At 38.6% G+C, this 19,494-nt stretch overlaps 1 protein-coding gene across 1 annotated transcript in view; it reads left to right on the top strand.

The window, feature by feature from the left end:
- The window catches only part of CDH18 (cadherin 18), a 550,225-nt gene that overhangs the window by 405,090 nt on the left and 125,641 nt on the right, over positions 1–19,494 (top strand). Inside the window, 1 exon segment of the mRNA XM_007532688.2 lies at positions 6,611–6,778. Coding sequence (XP_007532750.2) covers positions 6,611–6,778 — 168 coding nt within the window.

Genomic DNA, 19,494 nt, shown 5'->3' with positions numbered 1-19,494 from the left:
GAAAGCCTCACTTTTCTCCCACCTCTTTCCCTCCTCCCCTCCCTCACCAGAGAAATTTGCTTTGGTGAAATACACCAGACCAGTCCAAGCTGTACTTCGAGTTTCCCCTTTCCGTTCTTGTTTCTTAAATTCTGTCCATGAGTGAGAGCATCTCATTTTCTTCCTGCTCTTTCTAGCTGATTTCACTTTACAGGATTCCTCCAAGCTCCATCTAAAATGGGATGAAGAAGGTGACTTCATTATTCTTAATAGCTGAGTAGTATTTCATTGAGTATACGTAGCACAACTTTCTTTACTTTCGTTTTTTTTTTTTTTTTTGTCACCAGTGTTATTGCTGAGACATGGTGCTTATCGTACAAATCCCTGAGGTCATTTTGTACTTTTCTATTATTTTTTTAAGATAAGACAGAAATTGAGAGAGGATGAGGAGATAGAAATACACCTGCAGACCTGCTTCACTGCTCATGAAGTAGACCCCTGCAGATGAGGAGTGGGTGCTCAAACCTGGGTCCCTGCTCTTGGTCACATGTGCACTTAAATGGGTGAGCTAATACCCAGCCCCCAACACCACAGCTTTCTTAGTCATAGATTTGTTGTTAGACACCTAGGTTGCTTCTAAGTTTGGGCTATTACAGATTATACCACTATGAACATAGGTATACACAGATCTCTTTGAAAGAACTTCATTTTTCTGTCAGTATTTTTTTTTAAAGCATGATCTGAAACCACATTATTGTAATACCTGTTGTAATTTCTTTGGACTGAATATATTTCTGCCTCAAAAAATTCGGATAGAAAAACCCTAACGCGATATTATGGAGCCGTTGGCAGCTAATTGGGGTTAGATTAGGCCATGAGAATGATCCTCTGCTGATGGAATTTGTGTTCTGATAAAATAAGAAAGAGAGAACTATTTTTCTCTGTACAACCACCCAAGAAAGGTTATGTTAGTACATAGTGAAAAATGAGCTTCTCATTATCCAAGAAGAGAGAGCTCACCTTGATCTTCTCAGCCTCTCAAACTGTGTGAAATATGTTTCTATTATTCTGTGCCATGAGGGTCATGGCACTTGGTTATAGTGGCCTGAAGAGATTAATACAAAAGTTGACTGGGACTATAAGTAGTTCAGAGTGATTCAGAAGTATTAAATGACAATTTAGGTAGCTGAATCAGAATAAGTTCACGCCCACACATGATAATGTAAGTTACCATACTGTTTACCTAAGTCTTGTTTCTCCCCTCACCATAATTCTCACAAAAGCCAAGGGACTATTTGGTTAGCTATTTTGAAAGTTCATTTGTTTCAATAACCGTGAATTGAAATATACTTTAAAAAAAGTCTACTTAAAATAAGACAGAAATTTGTTATAGTTTCTGTTGTCCCCTAAGCCACCCCACTGACGAATATCTGAGTATGCCAAAAGTAACTGCTGTGTACTGGATTCCTATGTTTGTGTCGAGTTTTAAAAATATTTTTGTTTTCTTTATGAAGTGTCCCACCTGCAGGTGAGGTCCAGGGGCTTGATCCAGGGTCCTTGAGCACTGCAGTGTGTGTGCTCAGCTAGGTGTGCCACCACCAGGCTCCTTAAGGTGATGGTGACTTGACCTCAGGAGAGGTCACAGATAAGCATTTGCAACTAACTCAGCTCCAGAGAAGCATGGGTTTAAAAAGATTCTTATTCCAGCATTTCTGGGTCCAAGAGAGCTTGCCCGGTAGTGGGCAAACCTTGCTTTTAGATCTACAGGGTCAGGCTAGATCACCAACCACACGGGAGGTGTTTCGGTGTCATCAAAGGATGTTGTACCATTCTGATTTCTCTCTCTTTTTGTCCTCTCTCTCTATATATATCTGAATAAAAATAATAATAGTAAGGCTGGGAGTATGGACCAACCTGTCAATGCCCATGTTCAGCATGGAAGCAGCTACAGAAGCCAGACCTCCCACCTTCTGCACCCCATAATGACCCTGGGTCCATGTTCCCAGAGGGATAAAAAGTAGGAAAGCTATCAGGGGAGGAGATGGGATACGGAGTTCTGGTGGTGGGAACTGTGTGGGATTGTACCCTTCTTGTCGTACGGTCTTGTCAATACTTCCATTTTATAAGTAAATAAATAAATAAGTATTAAAAAGTGTTGGTCTGGGAGTCGGGCTGTAGAGCAGTGGGTTAAGCGCAGGTGGCGCAAAGCACAAGGACCGGCATAAGGATCCTGGTTCGATCCAGCTCCCCACCTGCAGGGGAGTCACTTCACAGGCGGTGAAGCAGGTCTGCAGGTGTCTATCTTTCTCTCCTCCTCTCTGTCTTCCCCTCCTCTCTCCATTTCTCTCTGTCCTATCCAACAATGACAACAACAATAATAACTACAACAATAAAACAACAAGGGCAACAAAAGGGAATAAATAAATAAAATAAATTAAAAAAAAGTGTTGGTCTGCTTCTAAGATCCCTTCTGTTTTGATCATCACGTTAGGTTTGCTTGCATTGCGAATAATGCTGTGGTCTATTTACATAATCATTGTTTTGTTTGAGACTCGCATTGGTTTAATCCCCGTTGGTTTAATCCCCATTGGTTCACATGCTTTTTTCCTTCTCCCCACCCCCTATCCTACGTACTTCCTCTTCCTGACACTTCCGCCTAAGGAGATATAAAGGACAGTATTTTCTAATGAATGGAGATTGATTGTTTGGACTGCATCCTCACTCATCAATAAAGATTGAACTGCGTCCCAGCTCAGCCATGAGTCCCTGGTCATCTGTCTCCCACCTGCGAAGCTAGTCCGGCAAAAAAGAAAAAAATAAGCTGAGACTGTGGAAATTTAGATATGCCCGTCCTTTGCATAACCACTATCCTATCTTTCCTGTGCCTCTCTCTTTTTTGTCTGAAAAAAAAAAATATTCTTGTAGCAGTGAACTCTCAGTAATGATAACAACAAAAGAAAAAATTGTGGGACCAGGGACCTAGTTTACTCTGTTAAGCACAGAACATAGAACTTGTGCACAGAGGGCACTATCTCGTGTCTGAGCTGAGAAGAGTAGTGCTCTGATCACTATTACATATATGATGTGTATATATAATAGATATTATTTCCACTTTTCTACCAGGGTTATTACTAGAGCTGTGTCTGCATGGCCCCACCACTCCCAGCAGCCTTGGTTTTTTTTTTTTTTTCAAAGAATTACAGAAAAATAGGGGAGGGGCTGGGTGGTGGCACACCTGGTTGAGTGCACATGCTACAATGCTAAGGACCCAGGTTCGGTCCCCACCTGCAGGACAAAGCTTCACAAGTGGTGAAGCTGAGCTGCAGGTGTCTCACTGTCTCTCTCCCCCTCTGTTACCCCTTCCCTCTCCATTTCTGGCCTGTCTCTATTTAATAAATAAAGATTGAAAATTAAAAAAAAAAAAAGAAAAATAGGGGAAATAAAGTGGTCTGGGAAGTGGCACACTGGGTAGTGCATTGGACTCTGAAGTGTGATGTCCGAGTTCAGCCTCTGGTAGCACATGGACCAGAGTGATGTCTGGTTTTCTCTCTCTCTCTCTCTCTCCTATCATTTCTCAAGAACAAATAAATAAAGTATTAAAAAAGGAAAAATGGGGAAAAGAGAGAGACCTATAACATTACTCTACTGATCAAAAAACTTCCCCTTCTGCATGCTGGGGTGTAAGGATGGAATGCTTGGTAACACTCTACCAGGTGTGCCACCCCCCACCCCCTCTCCTTTATTTACTCTTTTTCTTAAGCGAATAAACAAATATTTTTTTTAAAAAATCTAGAGCATGCTGGTTTCTCTGATCTTAAATGAATCATGTTCATCTTTTTTAACAAAATATCTAGAATTGGTTTTATGGAAATTTGTTTTACTTTATACTCTGCAGAATATCAGTTTAATAATTTCATTGTAGAATGTTTTCCTGGGCAATGATCGTATCTTTCACACACCAGAGACCAAATACTGTTTTTATAACTGCATACATAGCTATATTTTTTCAAATGATAGAAAGTATACATTTCTTTTATAAAACATTTCTACACATTCTTAACTTGTTCATTTCTATATCAATTCAACTTATCATGTAATTACCAGATGCAATGAAACTTTGTTCTTTTAAATAAGGCTGCTTGCGGTTCTTTCATATGCATGGATTAAGTGAATCATTTATTATCATTTCCTTTGATAAGAAGAATTTTCATTTCTATGTAGCTTCAGGAAATTCTTCCTAACACCCTCAATTATCCATTCACAACTTTTGAAAGTTGTGGGATCTTTTGTGCTGGTGCTCCAGGCTTTCCTTGCAAAGCCATTACACCCCAAATAAATACATTTTTTAAAATAATGGTTCAGTGTTCTATATTCAAAATAACAGGTTGACTACTACTTTCTACTTTTAAGCCTTTTTTTTAACACATAATCTCACTCTCTCTCATTTGACCAAGGTGTTGGCTATAATTTTTTTTTATTAAATTTTGTATTTATTGGTTATTACCCTTGTCAATGTTGTATGCCTACTGCTAATAAACTCTGTACTTTTGCTGGTGACCATTGATTTTCCACTCAACAATTTTTTAATTTTAATTTAATTTTATTAATGCTATAGTGACAGAGATAGGACATGAAAGAAGGGAGAAAGAGAAACACAGCACTGCTTCATCATTGAGCAAGTGTCCTCTCTACAGGTGGAGGCAGGGTCTCAAATTTGGGTCCTTTCACATGGTAACATATGTGTTTTATCAATAGTGCCACTGCTTGGCCCCTCAAGTATGTTTAATTAAACTAAAATGATTGATCAGTGTTGGAGAAACAAGTATATTCATATTATAATATATACACATATATGCATATACAATTATCTATAATATAATTCTTCTATAGGAGGTAGTTATTTAAATCTTTCATCAGTTAAGTATTTCTACATTTTATATTTAAAACTATACTGATGAATGACTATAATTTATGTGTGCATTAATGTGGATGAAAACAGTTTTTAAGATCTTTATTTATTTTGCATAGAGACAGAGAGAAATTGAGTGGAAAGGAGACTATAGAGAGGGAAAGAGACAGAGACACCTGCAGCACTGTTTCACCTACCACCTGTGAAGTTTCCCTTCAGCACATGGGAACCGGGTCTTGAACCAGGATCCTTGTGCTACCATCCAGCCCCTGTAAAACATTTTTTTTAAATCTCTTTACTCAATCTCAGTATTAATTACTGAAAAAGTACATTGACTTTCCCCTTTAGCTTTATACAATATGAAATGTGACTTTCATATGTGATTTTTGGAATGAATCTTTGTCGTATGCTTTACATTGGCTTGTTCTAGCCCTCCCCCTCCAAGAGAATTGGATGAGTCCTGTTAATTTCGCGGGCCTGCTTGGCCCCGCCCCAAGGGACCCTGGGAGAGGGTTCCGGAGTCCGAGAGTTCCTGAGTTCCCCAGTGACAGAGTTCCTGAGTTCCGGAGTTCGAGAGTGCGAGGGTGCGAGAGTTTCTGAGTTCGAGAGTAAGGGAGAGGGTTCCTGAGTTCGAGAGTGCCAGAGTTAGCCAGAGTTCCTGAGTTCCTGAGTTAGACAGAGTTCCTGAGTTCCGGAGTTCGAGAGTGCGAGAGTGCGAGAGTTAGAGAGAGTGCTTGTGAGAGGGGTTCCTGAGTTGCAGAGTAAGAGAGAGTGCTTGCGCCGCCGCAAAGAGACAGCAGAGTTCTGTTTGGTGATTAGTTTGGTTTAGTTTATGAATCGTTGTTTCTGAATAAAGAAATACAGCTGCCCTGCCCAGCCGTTGTCTCCGCGTCTCTGTTCACCACCGTGAAGCCAGCCCGGCCAGCTGGAGCCGTCCGGAAATTTTAACAACAAATCTTATCACTATTTATATTCTTGGATCTACTTCTTAATGTACATGGTATTTCCCTATAAGAATAATCAATTTCTTAATCTTTGTAAGTGTTAAAATGTCTCCAATGTGTAATCATTGTTCAAGTATCCACATCTCCCATCATCTAACTTGAACAGCCCCGTTGGAAGCTATGTAAGTTGTTCTGTAAAGAGGACGATCAACCTCTGTGCAAATCATCTCTGCTGACACTTGTGAGGAGCACAGGTTGTGAAATGCTCAGTGTTTCACAAGGAAAAAACTGGGGCTAAAGAGCGCCCTCTAGGGGCCATTTACCTACTTCAAGAGCAAGCAGCCATCTTGTCACAGCTGAATGAGTTAAAATGCATAGATGTCAATAAATGCCTCATTGAGACTGTGTTAGTAACACTGGAAAAAAACACTGATTGTATCAGAGCCTGGATTGCTCTCCAAATTAGTTTGTTTAGACTTCACTTCTGCCTCCACGGAAATAGCTCTTCTGGCAGAACTTGCGCCTTGTATGCCCAAGGCTCCTAGTTTAATACCCAGTGATGAATGCATGTGTTAGAGAGGTGCTCTTGTCAGTCTTTCTTGTTGTCTCTCTATCTCTCTGTCTTCTTCTTTCTTTTCTCTCTTATGTGAATATCTCTTATGAAATAAATTACATCTTTATAAATTAAGTTTGTTTAAAAAAAAAAAAAGAGCTATACAACTTCTCATTCCATATCATCACTCATGGCTTCGGCTTTGTTTTCTTATATCTGTTGCAGGAGTCATCAGAACTGCCTTACATAATATGGACAGAGAAGCCAGAGAACACTACTCAGTGGTAATTCAAGCCAAAGACATGGCTGGGCAAGTTGGAGGGTTATCGGGTTCCACAACAGTCAACATCACCTTGACAGACGTCAATGACAACCCTCCACGGTTCCCTCAGAGTATGTACACATTTCGTTTGTATTCTATTTTAATTTGTTCTTTCAAGTCTTTTTAATTATCTTTATTAGTGATTTTATATTTATTATATAATGATTAACAAGGCTGTGGGATAACAGGTGTACAATTCCACACAGTTCCCAACATCAGAGTTCTGTGTCCCATCCCCTCTATTAGAAGCTTCCCGAATCTTTATCCTTCTAGGAATATGGACCAAAATTATTTATAGGGTGAAGAAGGTGGAAGGTCTGGCTTCCATAATTGCTTCTCTGCTGAGCATGGATGTTGGTAGGTTGATCCATACCCCCAGCTTGTTTCTCTTTCCCTAGTGGGTTAGGGTTCTGGAGAGGTGTGATTCTGGGACACATTGGTGAGGTTGTCTGTCCAGGGAGGTCAGAGTGGCATCATAGTAGTGTCTGAAACTTGGTGGCAGTATGATATAAAGCAAATTGTTCAATAAACTGTCACTCAAAGATGGGAATGGAGCAAATGAAACTAGGGGTCTTTATGTGGGAGGAAGCAGGAATGTCTTTTTTAGGTCTGCTTCCCATGACTTTGGTAATTTTTCTCTGAGCCTGATAACTAGCATACACGTGGACTATAAATATTGTCTGGGAAGATGGTGTCAGAGTTGAGAATAGGACTAGAAAACTGGATTAGGGCAGAACATAGCTCCTAAATATGAGAAGTGTATATAAATACAATTAGCTATTCAGCCCATTGATCTAACTCATATTTAGCACAAGAGCCTGTGTAACCTCTGAGTCACTGTTAGTCTAAGCTCACAGTTCATGGTCACAGCTGGGAACATTCTACGCTGCACTTATCTCAGGACTAGTCTTCCTTGAGTGGCAGAGTAGGATTTTTAGTGGGGTCTAAGTTACCCTTAAGTTTTTCTGCATTTACTCGTTTGATGATTCTAATAAAGGCTGTGATAGGGATAATAATTGTACTTTAGTTGATATTATTGGGTTTATTTATTTATCATTTGTTATTTTATTTGAAAATTTTTATTAGTGACTGAATATTGATTTACAAAATTACAAGATAATAGAGGTAGAATTCTGCACTATTCCCATAACCATTTGCTATATTTATATACATTTTCCCTTTTTTCATGGTTCTGCCTCCTTTTTCTTTCCAAGTCATACCTACACCGTTTCCAAGTCATACCTACACTACTACGTCCAACTGTTATTTTTTTCACTAATAAAATTTAAATAAAAATAAACAAATAAATAAAAATAAAGCCAATTTTCCCCAAAAAAGATATTCAAGTTATGTTTTGAGAGGAGCACTTTTCTTGTGCATTTTTCTTGGTGTGTACTTTTTGTGTACTTTCTTTTTGTAACTGACTTAAAAAGTCTTTATATTATCAATAACTGTCTTTCTCTCTTTTTTCTTTAACACACACACACACACACACACACACACACACACACACACCATCCAGCCATGCAATAAGATTTAGGTAATTCAGTAATGTGAGAATCAGTAGAATCTAAACTTTGGAAAAAAAAAATGAAAACAGTCTGCCTTTTTGAGAAGATATATGTTTTATGAATTAAGAGGAAAAAGTACTTATGACCATTTCAGAAGTGGGAAGGATTTACACTTTTCTGTGGTAACAATTTCTGTGAATGACATTTTATAGAATGGGATTTCATTATATAAAGAGTGATAGGAGATGGTCCAATGTCTTCGTTAGACACAGAAAGTGTAACAGATGAGATAGTGTAGTAAGACTATGAGGATTATTCTCAAGCCAGTTTTAAATGCCTTCTCTGGCTATATGTTAGTATTGTTTTCAGAACCTGCTAGGCCCAGCCTAATAGTACACCGCCTATTCCTTTAAAAGAATGACATGACACATCCTTAAGTTGCTCCCGAATTCTCCATACCCACATGCCTTTGCTTCTTTAAGCTCCGATGCAGAATCAGTAGAGTTCATTAACACTTGTCCATACACTTCATTTTCCATTTGCTCACCCTAAATGCACAGTTTCTCTGCTCTGAGTCCCTTCAAGGGAGAATGAGTGCACAGTTTATCTTTGCAAACTCATGTGTTTGGATCACTGCCCAGTGCTTAACAGCTGAATACTAAGTGAGTGAGTGAATGAGTTGACTTAAAATACTCTGTTAAAGGACCACAGCTAAAAGATCATCGGAAGGGGCATGTAATTCAAGCTCATGTTTAGTTAAAGCTATTGACAAGATTATGTGTCCTGGTTTCTTCATGTGGTCTTTGCAGAAAGATTATGCTTGAAGAAATGTCACTGATAAATCCAAGTTATATTAAACCATGAAATGTAATTCAATTTTTGATCATTTTATAAATTTACATTTCTGTATTTATTTTATTTTATAATTTAGTTCAACCAGTATGCATATATACATATATATATATATATATATCAACATGAATTAAGGGTTATTATTTTGTAATATGAGAAGAGTGAAGATAAAAGTGTTTTAAAAAGATAAGTGATAATTCCAAACCTATCAGAACACAAGGTTTACTATAGTGACACAGTCAACTTGTCTATTTTCAAGTATATTTTATCATTTCCATTTTTAGTGCCATATAAATATTTTACCTTGTTTGGAGCTTGGAGAATTGGGGCCTTGGGCATGCATGATTTACTGATCCTAGGCTACTTTTTCCTTCAGATAGAGAAATAGAGAGAGAGGGTGAGTGACACTGCAGTACCCAGTGGCTTGGTACTGCCCATATGGTGTCATGGTTGGGACGTGGGCCAGATATATGGCATGGGATATATCTTGCCCAGTGAACTCTGCTCTAGCTAATAAGATATTTCTTAGTAGAGTAATATCTCTATACAGATTAACAACACAGTCTATCCTTGATCACACTCCCAGTGCCTCAGCCATTTTCTCCCTCCTTGTCTTCATAAAGTCTCCTTTGAAACCAATTTTACAATCTACATAAAGGCATAATTGTGATGAGTACAGAGAAAGTCATTCATGATTTCAGGATGATGATCAGTAGCTGTGTTACTGTTGAAAAATCAGTTCGTAGTGAAACAGTTGTTTTACTTGAGAAGGAAACAGAATACCTGTACTCTGAGTGAACTCATTATTTCTAAATGGGATCTAATCTTTGTCACTCAGCAGCTGTCTCTATAGAATGACTGACAACTGTCAATCCTGCCACACTTGAAAAATGCATTTCATGTTTTGAAACAAAGACAGTTCATATCTAGAACTTCAACTCTGATTTATTTAAGGATATATTGTTTTGAATACAGATTTCACTGAACACATTGTTGCCTCAGGAAGGATTTGGCATTACTTTGACAAGTGTAATTTACAGTAAAATATTCTTTAAAGTAAAGCAATTTGCACATAAGCATTATAGATCATTAACTGGATATGTATGATAAAATGATATATATCCACTTAATGTGAGGAACATTTTTTTTCTGTCTCCAGGGTTATCTCTGTACTACAAATGCACTGCTCCTGTGGCCATTTTTTCTTTCTTGATAGGACAGAGAGAAATTGAGGTGGAGCAGCGAAAAAAAAGAGAGAGAGACAGAGAGAGAGAGACCTGCAGACCTGCTTCACCACTTATGAAGTGACTCCCCTGCAAGTGGCTAGCCAGGGGCTGGAACCTGGGTCCTTGTGCTGGTCCTGGCACTTAGAACCATGTTTGCTTAACCTGGTGTATCACAGCCTGGCCCCAAGAAACATTTTTTTGTCATCACTCAGAGTTCACAACTCCAGACTGACATTTTCAGATTGAGAGAGACATCCGCTTACCAAAGCTTCATAGTTGTGGATACCAAACTGGAACCTAGACCAGATACATGGCAAAGCGGTTTTGTGAGGTACTTATTAAACTGTTCCAGGGGAAGGGGCATATTATGAAGCCTTGCATTCATTAAGCTGCATGAAATGTGCATTTATTTGCATTTGAAATGATCAAGATCATATCCACTCAACTAATTGGTTCAGTATTCTAATTGTCTCTTGGCAGATGCGATGTTCCACTTCCTTGTGAATTCTTCCCTTCATCACCTGCTGGAGAGTTGTTTTTATCACTTTATTACTGTGACTAGCTCTAGTGTAAATATCTGTCATATGGTTTTACAAAAAAATAATTTCATAATGAGTTTTTTATTATTTTTCTATTACATTTTCCATTACTTATTTATTTTTCTTCTTTCCTTTCTACAATCTGTTGTGGCCTATGAAAGGGTTTGGTATAATGGATCACAATTTGAAACTATCATTGTATTCTAATTTAATTTAAATAAACTGTTACTGAGGGAACAGTTCAACTAGGTAGAGTAGGAGACTTGCATGCCTAAGGGGCTGTGGTTCCATTCCTGGTATTGCATATACCATAGGTGTTCTCTTTCTCTCTCTCTCTCTCTCTCTCTCTCTCTCTCCTGTTTCTATACTCCCATTTCTCTCATATGAAACCTTTCTCTACATAAAATAAATAAATTAGCTTGTAATAGACACTTGAGAATCTAGAGAACAAACCTGACCAATCATTTTCTTTACAAAGTGTTTAGGGAGGTCTAGTCTTGGTGACTGACAGAGCAGGGAAAATAGAGGTTGGGACCTGACCCAGGCAGACAAACATTAGGGAGAGCAGAAATAGGTCTAACTACGAATAGGGTCATATCAGCATAGGGGCAGGAAATGGTCAAGTCCATTTCTATTACAACACAAGTAGACATTATAACTTAAGGCAAAGTCAGCAGTTGTATTTGGAGTTAAATTATTTTTTTAATATTTATTTATTCCCTTTTGTTGCACTTTTTTGTTTATTGTTGTTGTTGTCGTCGGATAGAACAGAGAGAAATAGCGAGAGGAGGGGAAGACAGAGAGGGGGAGAGAAAGACAGACACCTGTAGACCTGCTTCACCGCCTGTGAAGCGACTCCCCTGCAGGTGGGGAGCCTGGGGCTCAAACTGGGCTCCTTTCGCTGGTCCCTGCGCTTTGCGCCACCTGCACTTAACCCGATACGTTACCACCCAACTCCTGGATTGAAATTATTTTAATAAGTAAATGTATTTAATGAAAAAAAAAAGAAAGAAAGGAAATGGTCGAATCAAGAACTACTTGTACTTAGATGGAACTTGAAGAAGTCCTGCTAGGTGCAAAAAAGCCAGGGAGAGAAGGATAGCAAATACCATATGACCACACTCACACTGGGATTGAAGAAACAAAAGGAGAGGAGGCTCAGGAAGGGTGTAGTGGATAAAGTGTTGGACAAGAAGGCCTGAGGTCCCATGCTTGATCCCTGGCATGGCACATACCAGTGTTTTATGCTGATCTCTCTTTCTCTCTCCCTCTCTCTCTCTCTCTTTCCCTCTCATTTACAAAAAAACATTGAAAACCCAGAAAAGCCAAGACGTATTTTTTCTGTTTTTCTATGCAAAAAAAAATGTATTGTGACTTTTCCAACAAATATATATATATTTGGAAATATATATATGGAAAGAAAGGGAAACATCCAGGCAGGACCCTGTGGATATTATTATTGTGAGGTTAAGTAGTTACGGTCTACCACAGTGTGTCAGTCCATGGACTCTGAAGAGGGCAGGCAGGCAGGAAGAGGTTGATAGAGAATGGAAATACAGTGTTCTGTGGTAGAGGAAGGCAACGAGTTAGTAGGGGGTATAGTGTGCTGACACTTATCTTGGGAAGATAAGAAACATCTGTGCCTTTTTGTGGGTCTTTTCATTTGCTTAGTGCTCTTATTGAGTTAATGCAAATTCTTTAAATATCAGCATGTTGGACCAGGCAAAATAACTTATCTGGATAGTAAGTTTGTCTTGTCAGGGGCATGACCCAGGTTCAAGCCTTTCCCCCACCTGATTGAGGGAAAACTCAGTGCAGTGGTGTCTTTCCCCATCTTTGTTTCTCTGTCTCTGTCAGTATCAGCCAGTCAGTCTGGAATAGTAAAATCTAGCAAAAAAAAAAAATAAAAAATGAAGTCGACATTTATGTATATGATCTAAATGAATACCTAGCTTTAAAAAAGGTAAATTCCTCAGTTCTGTTATCCTATAGATAATTTTCCACCTGTGTAAATTAGTTCAAATATATTCATTATGCCACTCTGGATTCCTAATGTATACAGAATTTCTGAACAATTGACATATATAGATATATGCACACACACACCTTCCTATAATGACTTTCTTCTGTTTACCCTATTTTTGTGTGTTGCTTTACTTAAATATCATAACTGAAGCATGCAGACATCAGAGTATATCTTCCCTTTGGATATAAAATGCAATATATTTAACTGAATAACAATTTAAGTTCATATCCTAAAGTTCAGTTTGTCTCATATTAATGAAACTATGTCAGGTTTTCTTTCTTTTTCATTTCTTTTCTTCTCATTCTTTTTTTTTTTTTCTTTTTTGTGTGTGTGGTGTGGTGTCATTGTTCAGTTTGGATGGCATACTTTTTTTTTTTCTCCAGGGTTATCACTGGGGCTTGATGCCAGCACTACAAATCCACTGGTCCTGGGGGCTATTTTTTTCCCATTTTGTTGCCCTTGTTGTGGTTGTTATTGTTGTTACAGCTGTTGTTGTTGTTGGATAGGACAGAGAGAAATGGAGAGAGGAGGGGAAGACAGAGAGGGGAGAGAAAGATCGACACCTGCAGACCTGCTTCACCGCCTGTGAAGCTACTCGCCTGCAGGTGGGGAGCCAGGGACTCAAACCAGGATCCTTATGCCAGTCTTTGTGCTTTGCACCATGTGTGCTTAACCTTATCTGCTCTACCCTACCGCCCAACCCCTGCATATATTTTATATTATGTTACTTTCAAAGTATATTATTCATATCTTTAAGTCACTAAGCTAAGATCTTGCTGATATTTTGCTTAAAAAATGATTTTATGGGTTGGTGGGATTGCTCAGTATTAGAGAAAAAGACTTGTGTATCTGAGGCCCCAGCAGTCCCCAGTTATATCCCTGGTCACCAACATACGCCAAAGCTAAGCTGTGCTCTGATCTCTCTCTTGTTCCTATTCTTTTCATCTCTCCTAAAAGTAAATAAATACATATAATTTTAATACATGTATATTTTTAATTTTTTCATTTATTATTGTCATAAAAGTGAAAAAATAAAACCAGAGTATCACCTGACAAATACACTGACAGGGATTGAACTCAGAACCTCAGAATTTTAAGTCCCAAACTCTAATCGCTATGACACTTCCTGGACTACCATAAATCTTTAAAAATAAAATGTGGGCATCTCAGTTTTTTCTATTGATTAGCATTTGTTTATTTTTTTAATTTTTAAAATTATATTTATTTATTTATTGGATAGAGACCGTCAGAAATCAAGAAGGAAGGGGGAGACAGAGGAGAAAGACAGAGAGACACCTACAGCCCTGCTTCACCACTCATGAAGCTTTCCCCCTGCAGGTGGGGACTGGGGGCTCGAATATGGGTCCTTACACATTGAAACATGTGCACTCTGGGGCCGAGCGGTGGCGCACCTGGTTGAACACAAGTATACAATGCCTAAGGACCCAGGTTCAAGGCCCCGGTCCCCACCTGCAGGGGGAAACCTTCATGAGTGGTGAAGCAGGGCTGCAGGTGTCTCTCTGTCTCTTTCTCTCTATCACTCCCTTCCCTCTAGATTTTTGGCTGTCTCTATCCAATAAATAAAGATAATAATAATAAAAAAGAAACGTGTGCTCAGCCAGCTAGCATTTGTGTATATTATAATTCATTTAATTACTGATATATTTCTAAATCTACATTTTGAAATTATATTTACCATTCTTTATTGTTATTTATTGGAATTGTGCATATATTTCTCCCTTCCTTTTCTTCTTCATTATTTTTTTATTGGGATGTGATTGGCATATTGTGCATTTGTTTCAGGTACCGGTGATAACATTGTTTCAGAGGCATGATGACTCAGCATTTTAAAACATTTCTTTTAATTTTACTTATTTATTTGATCGAGACTAAGAGAAATCAGGGGATAGGAAGAACAAAGAGACAGAGAGACACCTGCTACCCTCATTCACAACTCATGAAGCTTTCCACCTGCAGGTGGGGACCAGAAGACTTGAGCTCTGGTCCTTGCTCATTGCTTAACCAGTTATGTGACCACTTGGCCCCACACATCTCTCACTATATTCACTTATATGGAACATAATTACCTCAGTGAGGCTAGTTAACATCTGTCATCACACATAGCTTTTTTTTTTTTTTTTCTGATGATGAGAACTTTCAAGACCTGTTTTTCAGCTATTTAAAAAATGCTTTATATTGTTGTTAACTATTGTCATCATACTTAATATGAGATCTTCATCACTTATTTTACTAGATTTTGGATCTGTTCTCTGTATATGTGAGCTTCGGGTTTGGTATTTGTTGCTGTTTACTACATGATGATGATGAAGTGGTGTGTGTGTGTGTGTGTGTGTGTGTGTGTTCTATAAATAAGTGAGAACATTTCATTTTGATGGGGGAGTTACTAGTTTCCAGTGCAGTCTTTGACATATGGGTGCAATTTCTCATTTCACTGTGAAAGTTCTCTGCAGAGCGCTCTTACCCATAAGCTAGTTCCTTACTTTGGTCCTTGTGCTTCACGCCACTTGCGCTTAACCCACCGCCGACTCCCATAAGCTAGTTCCTTTTACATCATCCTCCACCAGATTCTCTTCAACGGCTCCCTCACTGTCCTTCCCGAGTCCTTTGCTTTGATGCAATACACCATGCCCGTTTTTTTGCATTGTATTCTCTTCATGTCCCTATTTTATTTTATTTTATTTACTTATTTTTTAAGACTTTTTAAAATATTTATTTTATTTATTTATTCTCTTTTGTTGCCCTTGTTGTTTTATTGTTGTAGTTATTATTGTTGTTGTCATTGTTGGATAGGACAGAGAGAAATGGAGAGGAGGGGAAGACAGAGAGGAGGAGAGAAAGATAGATACCTGCAGACCTGCTTCACTGCCTGTGAAGCGACTCCCCTGCAGGTGGGGAACCGGGGTTCGAACTGGGATCCTTATGCCGATCCTTGTGCTTTGCGCCACCTGCGCTTAACCCGCTGCGCTACAGCTCGACTCCCCCTATTTTATTTTATTTTAAAAAAATTTTATTTATAAAATGGACACACTGGCAGGACCATAGAATAAGAGGGGTACAACTCCACACAATTCCCACCGCCAGAACTCTGTATCCCATCCCCTCCCTGTTGCTTCCCTATTCTTTATACCTCTGGGAGTATGGACCCAGGGTCATTATGGGGTGCAGAAGGTGGAAGGTCTGGCTTCTGTAATTGCTTCCCCGCTGAACATGGGCATTGGCAGGTCGATCCACATTCCTAGCCTGTCTCTCTTTTTCCCTAGTGGGGCACAGATCTGGGGAAGTGGGGCTCCAGGACACATTGGTGAGGTCATCTGCCCCGGGGGGGGGGGTTCAGTTGGCATCATGGTAGTATCTGGAACCTGGTGACTGAAAAAAGAATTAAAATATAAAGCCATACAAATTGTTGACTACTCATTAACCTAAAGGCTGGAATATTGCAGATGAAGACTTGGGTTCTCCGTTTTGGAAATAGTAAATAAGTCTATTTTATGTATATTCCACAGGGCCCATGACTTTATTAGTTTTTGCCTTTGCCTGACATCTGATATGCAAGTGGACCCAGGTTATTTTCTGGGGAGATGATGTCATGGCTGGAAAAAGGGCTAGAAAGCTGGAACAGGGAAGAGAGTAGCTCCCTAATATGGGAAAAATATATTAATATTGTTGACTGTAAAGCCCATCAATTTGATCTGGGGCCCACACTCGACAAAGGAGTCAATGTAACTTTTGTATCCCTGTGGGTCTGAATTCACATTCTGTGGTCATGAGTAGGAACATTCCAAGTTGCACCAATTTCAGGACCCGTATTCCACATGTATAGAGTCTGTTATCTAATCCCCCCTTCAGAGGGTGTAACATTCTCTACCATTGTTGATCCACATTGAGGGCAAGGTCCTATGGGGGCCCACAAAGGGGCCCATTATATTGTTACTGATGGAGATGACCAGTGATAATGGAGAGAGGAATATATTCGAGGTCTAGGCTCATCATGTCTGTGTGTGGAATCTCAGGACTCCCTGACTAGGGCCCCAACTGCTGGGGTGGCCTGATAGTGACTAAAGAGTCATCGAAAAAGTATGCTAGTCTCTTGTCCTTATTCAGCTTTTGCAGCCCTTACGTATGTAGGTCTAAGTAGAAATTATTTTATTAGTTACTTTATGGTGTCTTTTCAGGTCTTTCTACTTGCTTGCTTCATTTATTGACTCACTGCAGACTATTGTGAACTTTTGCTTTCAGGTATATATTTTGCCCTAATTTATGGATATATGTGAACATCTGCCTTATCTCATGGACCTGGTCTATATCTAGGTTTTGAGGCTTTGTTAGGAAGTGCACCAACCAAAATAGAATTAAGGAGTCCTATGAGCTAGGAAAGGTCTCACCCAAGTTCTTTGAAATATTAAATCTCCTAAAAGCTTAGACCAGGAAGAATAGAAGCAACCGGTAGCATTACTTTATAAGATACAGCTATATAAATAGCATTAAAATACATAAATTATGGTGAGGTCTTTATGCTACAGCAAATCCTAACAATGGGATTTTCAAAGTTAATCCAGTTGCCAAATAATTTGGTTATAGCAATAAGTATCTATTACCTTAAACCCTAAGACAGCAAGAACCTTCCACTTTCTCTATAAAGCCCATATCTCTCCCAATCCTGGAACTTCTAGGGTGGGGCTCACTTTCCTGAATGCTTCTCTCAAGACATACCAACTGATACTGCATCTGCTAATCCCAGCCTAATCAATGCAAACAGTACCACTTTGGCATGCTTAACTTTGGACTGTGTCCAGAGATGTGAGGCATGGAATGTCAGTCCTTCAGCTTCATTACGTGGGTGTCTTTCTGTTAGGCTAACGGTATCTTCTGTTGTGCAGAAACTTTTCAGTTTGATGTAGTCCCATTGATTTATTTTTGTTTTGTTTTCTTTGCTGTTGGACTTGAGTACTTGAATACATTTCTGAAGCATAGATTGTAAAGTGTTCTGCCAATGTTTTCTTCTATGGACATGATGGTTTCTAGTCTAATGCACATGTCTGATCCACTCAGTGTTGACTTTTTTGTACATGGTGGTAAATGGTGATCCAATTCCATTTGTTTGTGTGAGTTTCAACCTAATTTTCCTAATACCACTGACTGAAGAGACACTTCTTTTTCCATTTAATGTTTTATGCTCCCTTGTCAAAAATTAGATATCCTTAAGTATGTGGACTTATTTCTGTCATAAAAGGCTGTGCCACATGGCCTTATCTAAGCCTGCTTGTCTTGAAATAGTGCCATACTGTACATACCATCAAATCTCTCCTCCCCATTCTTCACAATCACCAAATGATAACCACTGTTTTTCTCAAAGTGTCTCAGAAACAGCGTAACTAATTTATTTATTTGGAGTTCATGTGTTTTGATGCTCTATTCCAGAAGACAGTGAAGAAAATTTTCGTTCAAAGCATTCAAATAATGTTAGTCTTAGTCCTATATTTATACATTTAAAACTTTTCTGAAAGGAGAGTCCAGTGGTAGTGCAGCAGGTTAAGCGCACATGGCGCAAAGTGCAAGGTCCCAGCTTGAGGATGTGGTTCTAGCCCCTGGGTCCCCACCTGCAGGGGAGTCACTTCACAGGCGGTGAAGCAGGTCTGCAGGTGTCTGTCTTTCTCTCCCCCTCTCTGTCTTCCCCTCTTCTCTTCATTTCTCTCTGTCCTATCCAACAAAGATGACAGCAGCAACAACAACAACAACAATAATAACTACAATAAAACAATAAGGGCAACAAAAGGGAATAAATAAATAAATATTTAAAAAAATAAAATACAAAAAAATTGCTCAAGGATCAGTATTTAGTACTATTTCTTAGATTAAAGAAAATATCTTTATTGTTCACATTTAAAAGTAGTATTTCTAGTTCATAAAGCAGTTTACAGGTTTTGTAACTCTCTGATTAACCTTATCAAGAATGTCCGACAACTTGGATTAGTCAGATATAGTCACTCACCATATAATTTGCTGATCAATTTCCCTGCAAAACACCTAGAAATAAAGGTGTATCTTAAAATCTGTGAATCACTCTCCCAAGGAAACTATTTGTGTAAGAAAAATATTTAGAATACATGTTACATGACCACACCTATTGAAAGTCGGGGTCTGGATAATGTTTTGAAATGCTCACCTGGCAGAGTCACTGACGCAAAGACACATGGTCTTTGAAAACACAATTAGAATCAATACTCTGTTGGAAAAGTGTGTGTTTAAAGGGACAGACTTCAATGAATCAAATGATCTTTTATTTTCTCCAACCATTCTTACTTTTAAAAAAACATATTTCGATAGTCATTATTATTTAATGGTGAAGTCTAAAAAATAAGTAAAAGGAATCACATAGGCAAAGGGAATTGTGACTCATTCAGAAAGGAAAATTATGAATAATGATACTTGTATCCCTATGCTGTGTAAAATTGCATAATCTTAAAATCAATGTAAATGATGCTGGCAAGAATTGTAGATAACTTCAAAACTTGCTAATAATATAGGGAGACAACTTGGAAACTATCCAAATATAATTAAACTAAGAAAAAAGAGACTATGGGTTTACTACAAATAATTTGGAACCTAAAATCC

This window comes from Erinaceus europaeus, chromosome 5 (assembly GCF_950295315.1).
Source record: "Erinaceus europaeus chromosome 5, mEriEur2.1, whole genome shotgun sequence".
Taxonomy (NCBI): Eukaryota; Metazoa; Chordata; class Mammalia; order Eulipotyphla; family Erinaceidae; genus Erinaceus; species Erinaceus europaeus.
This window is presented reverse-complemented; position numbering and strand designations above follow the sequence as displayed.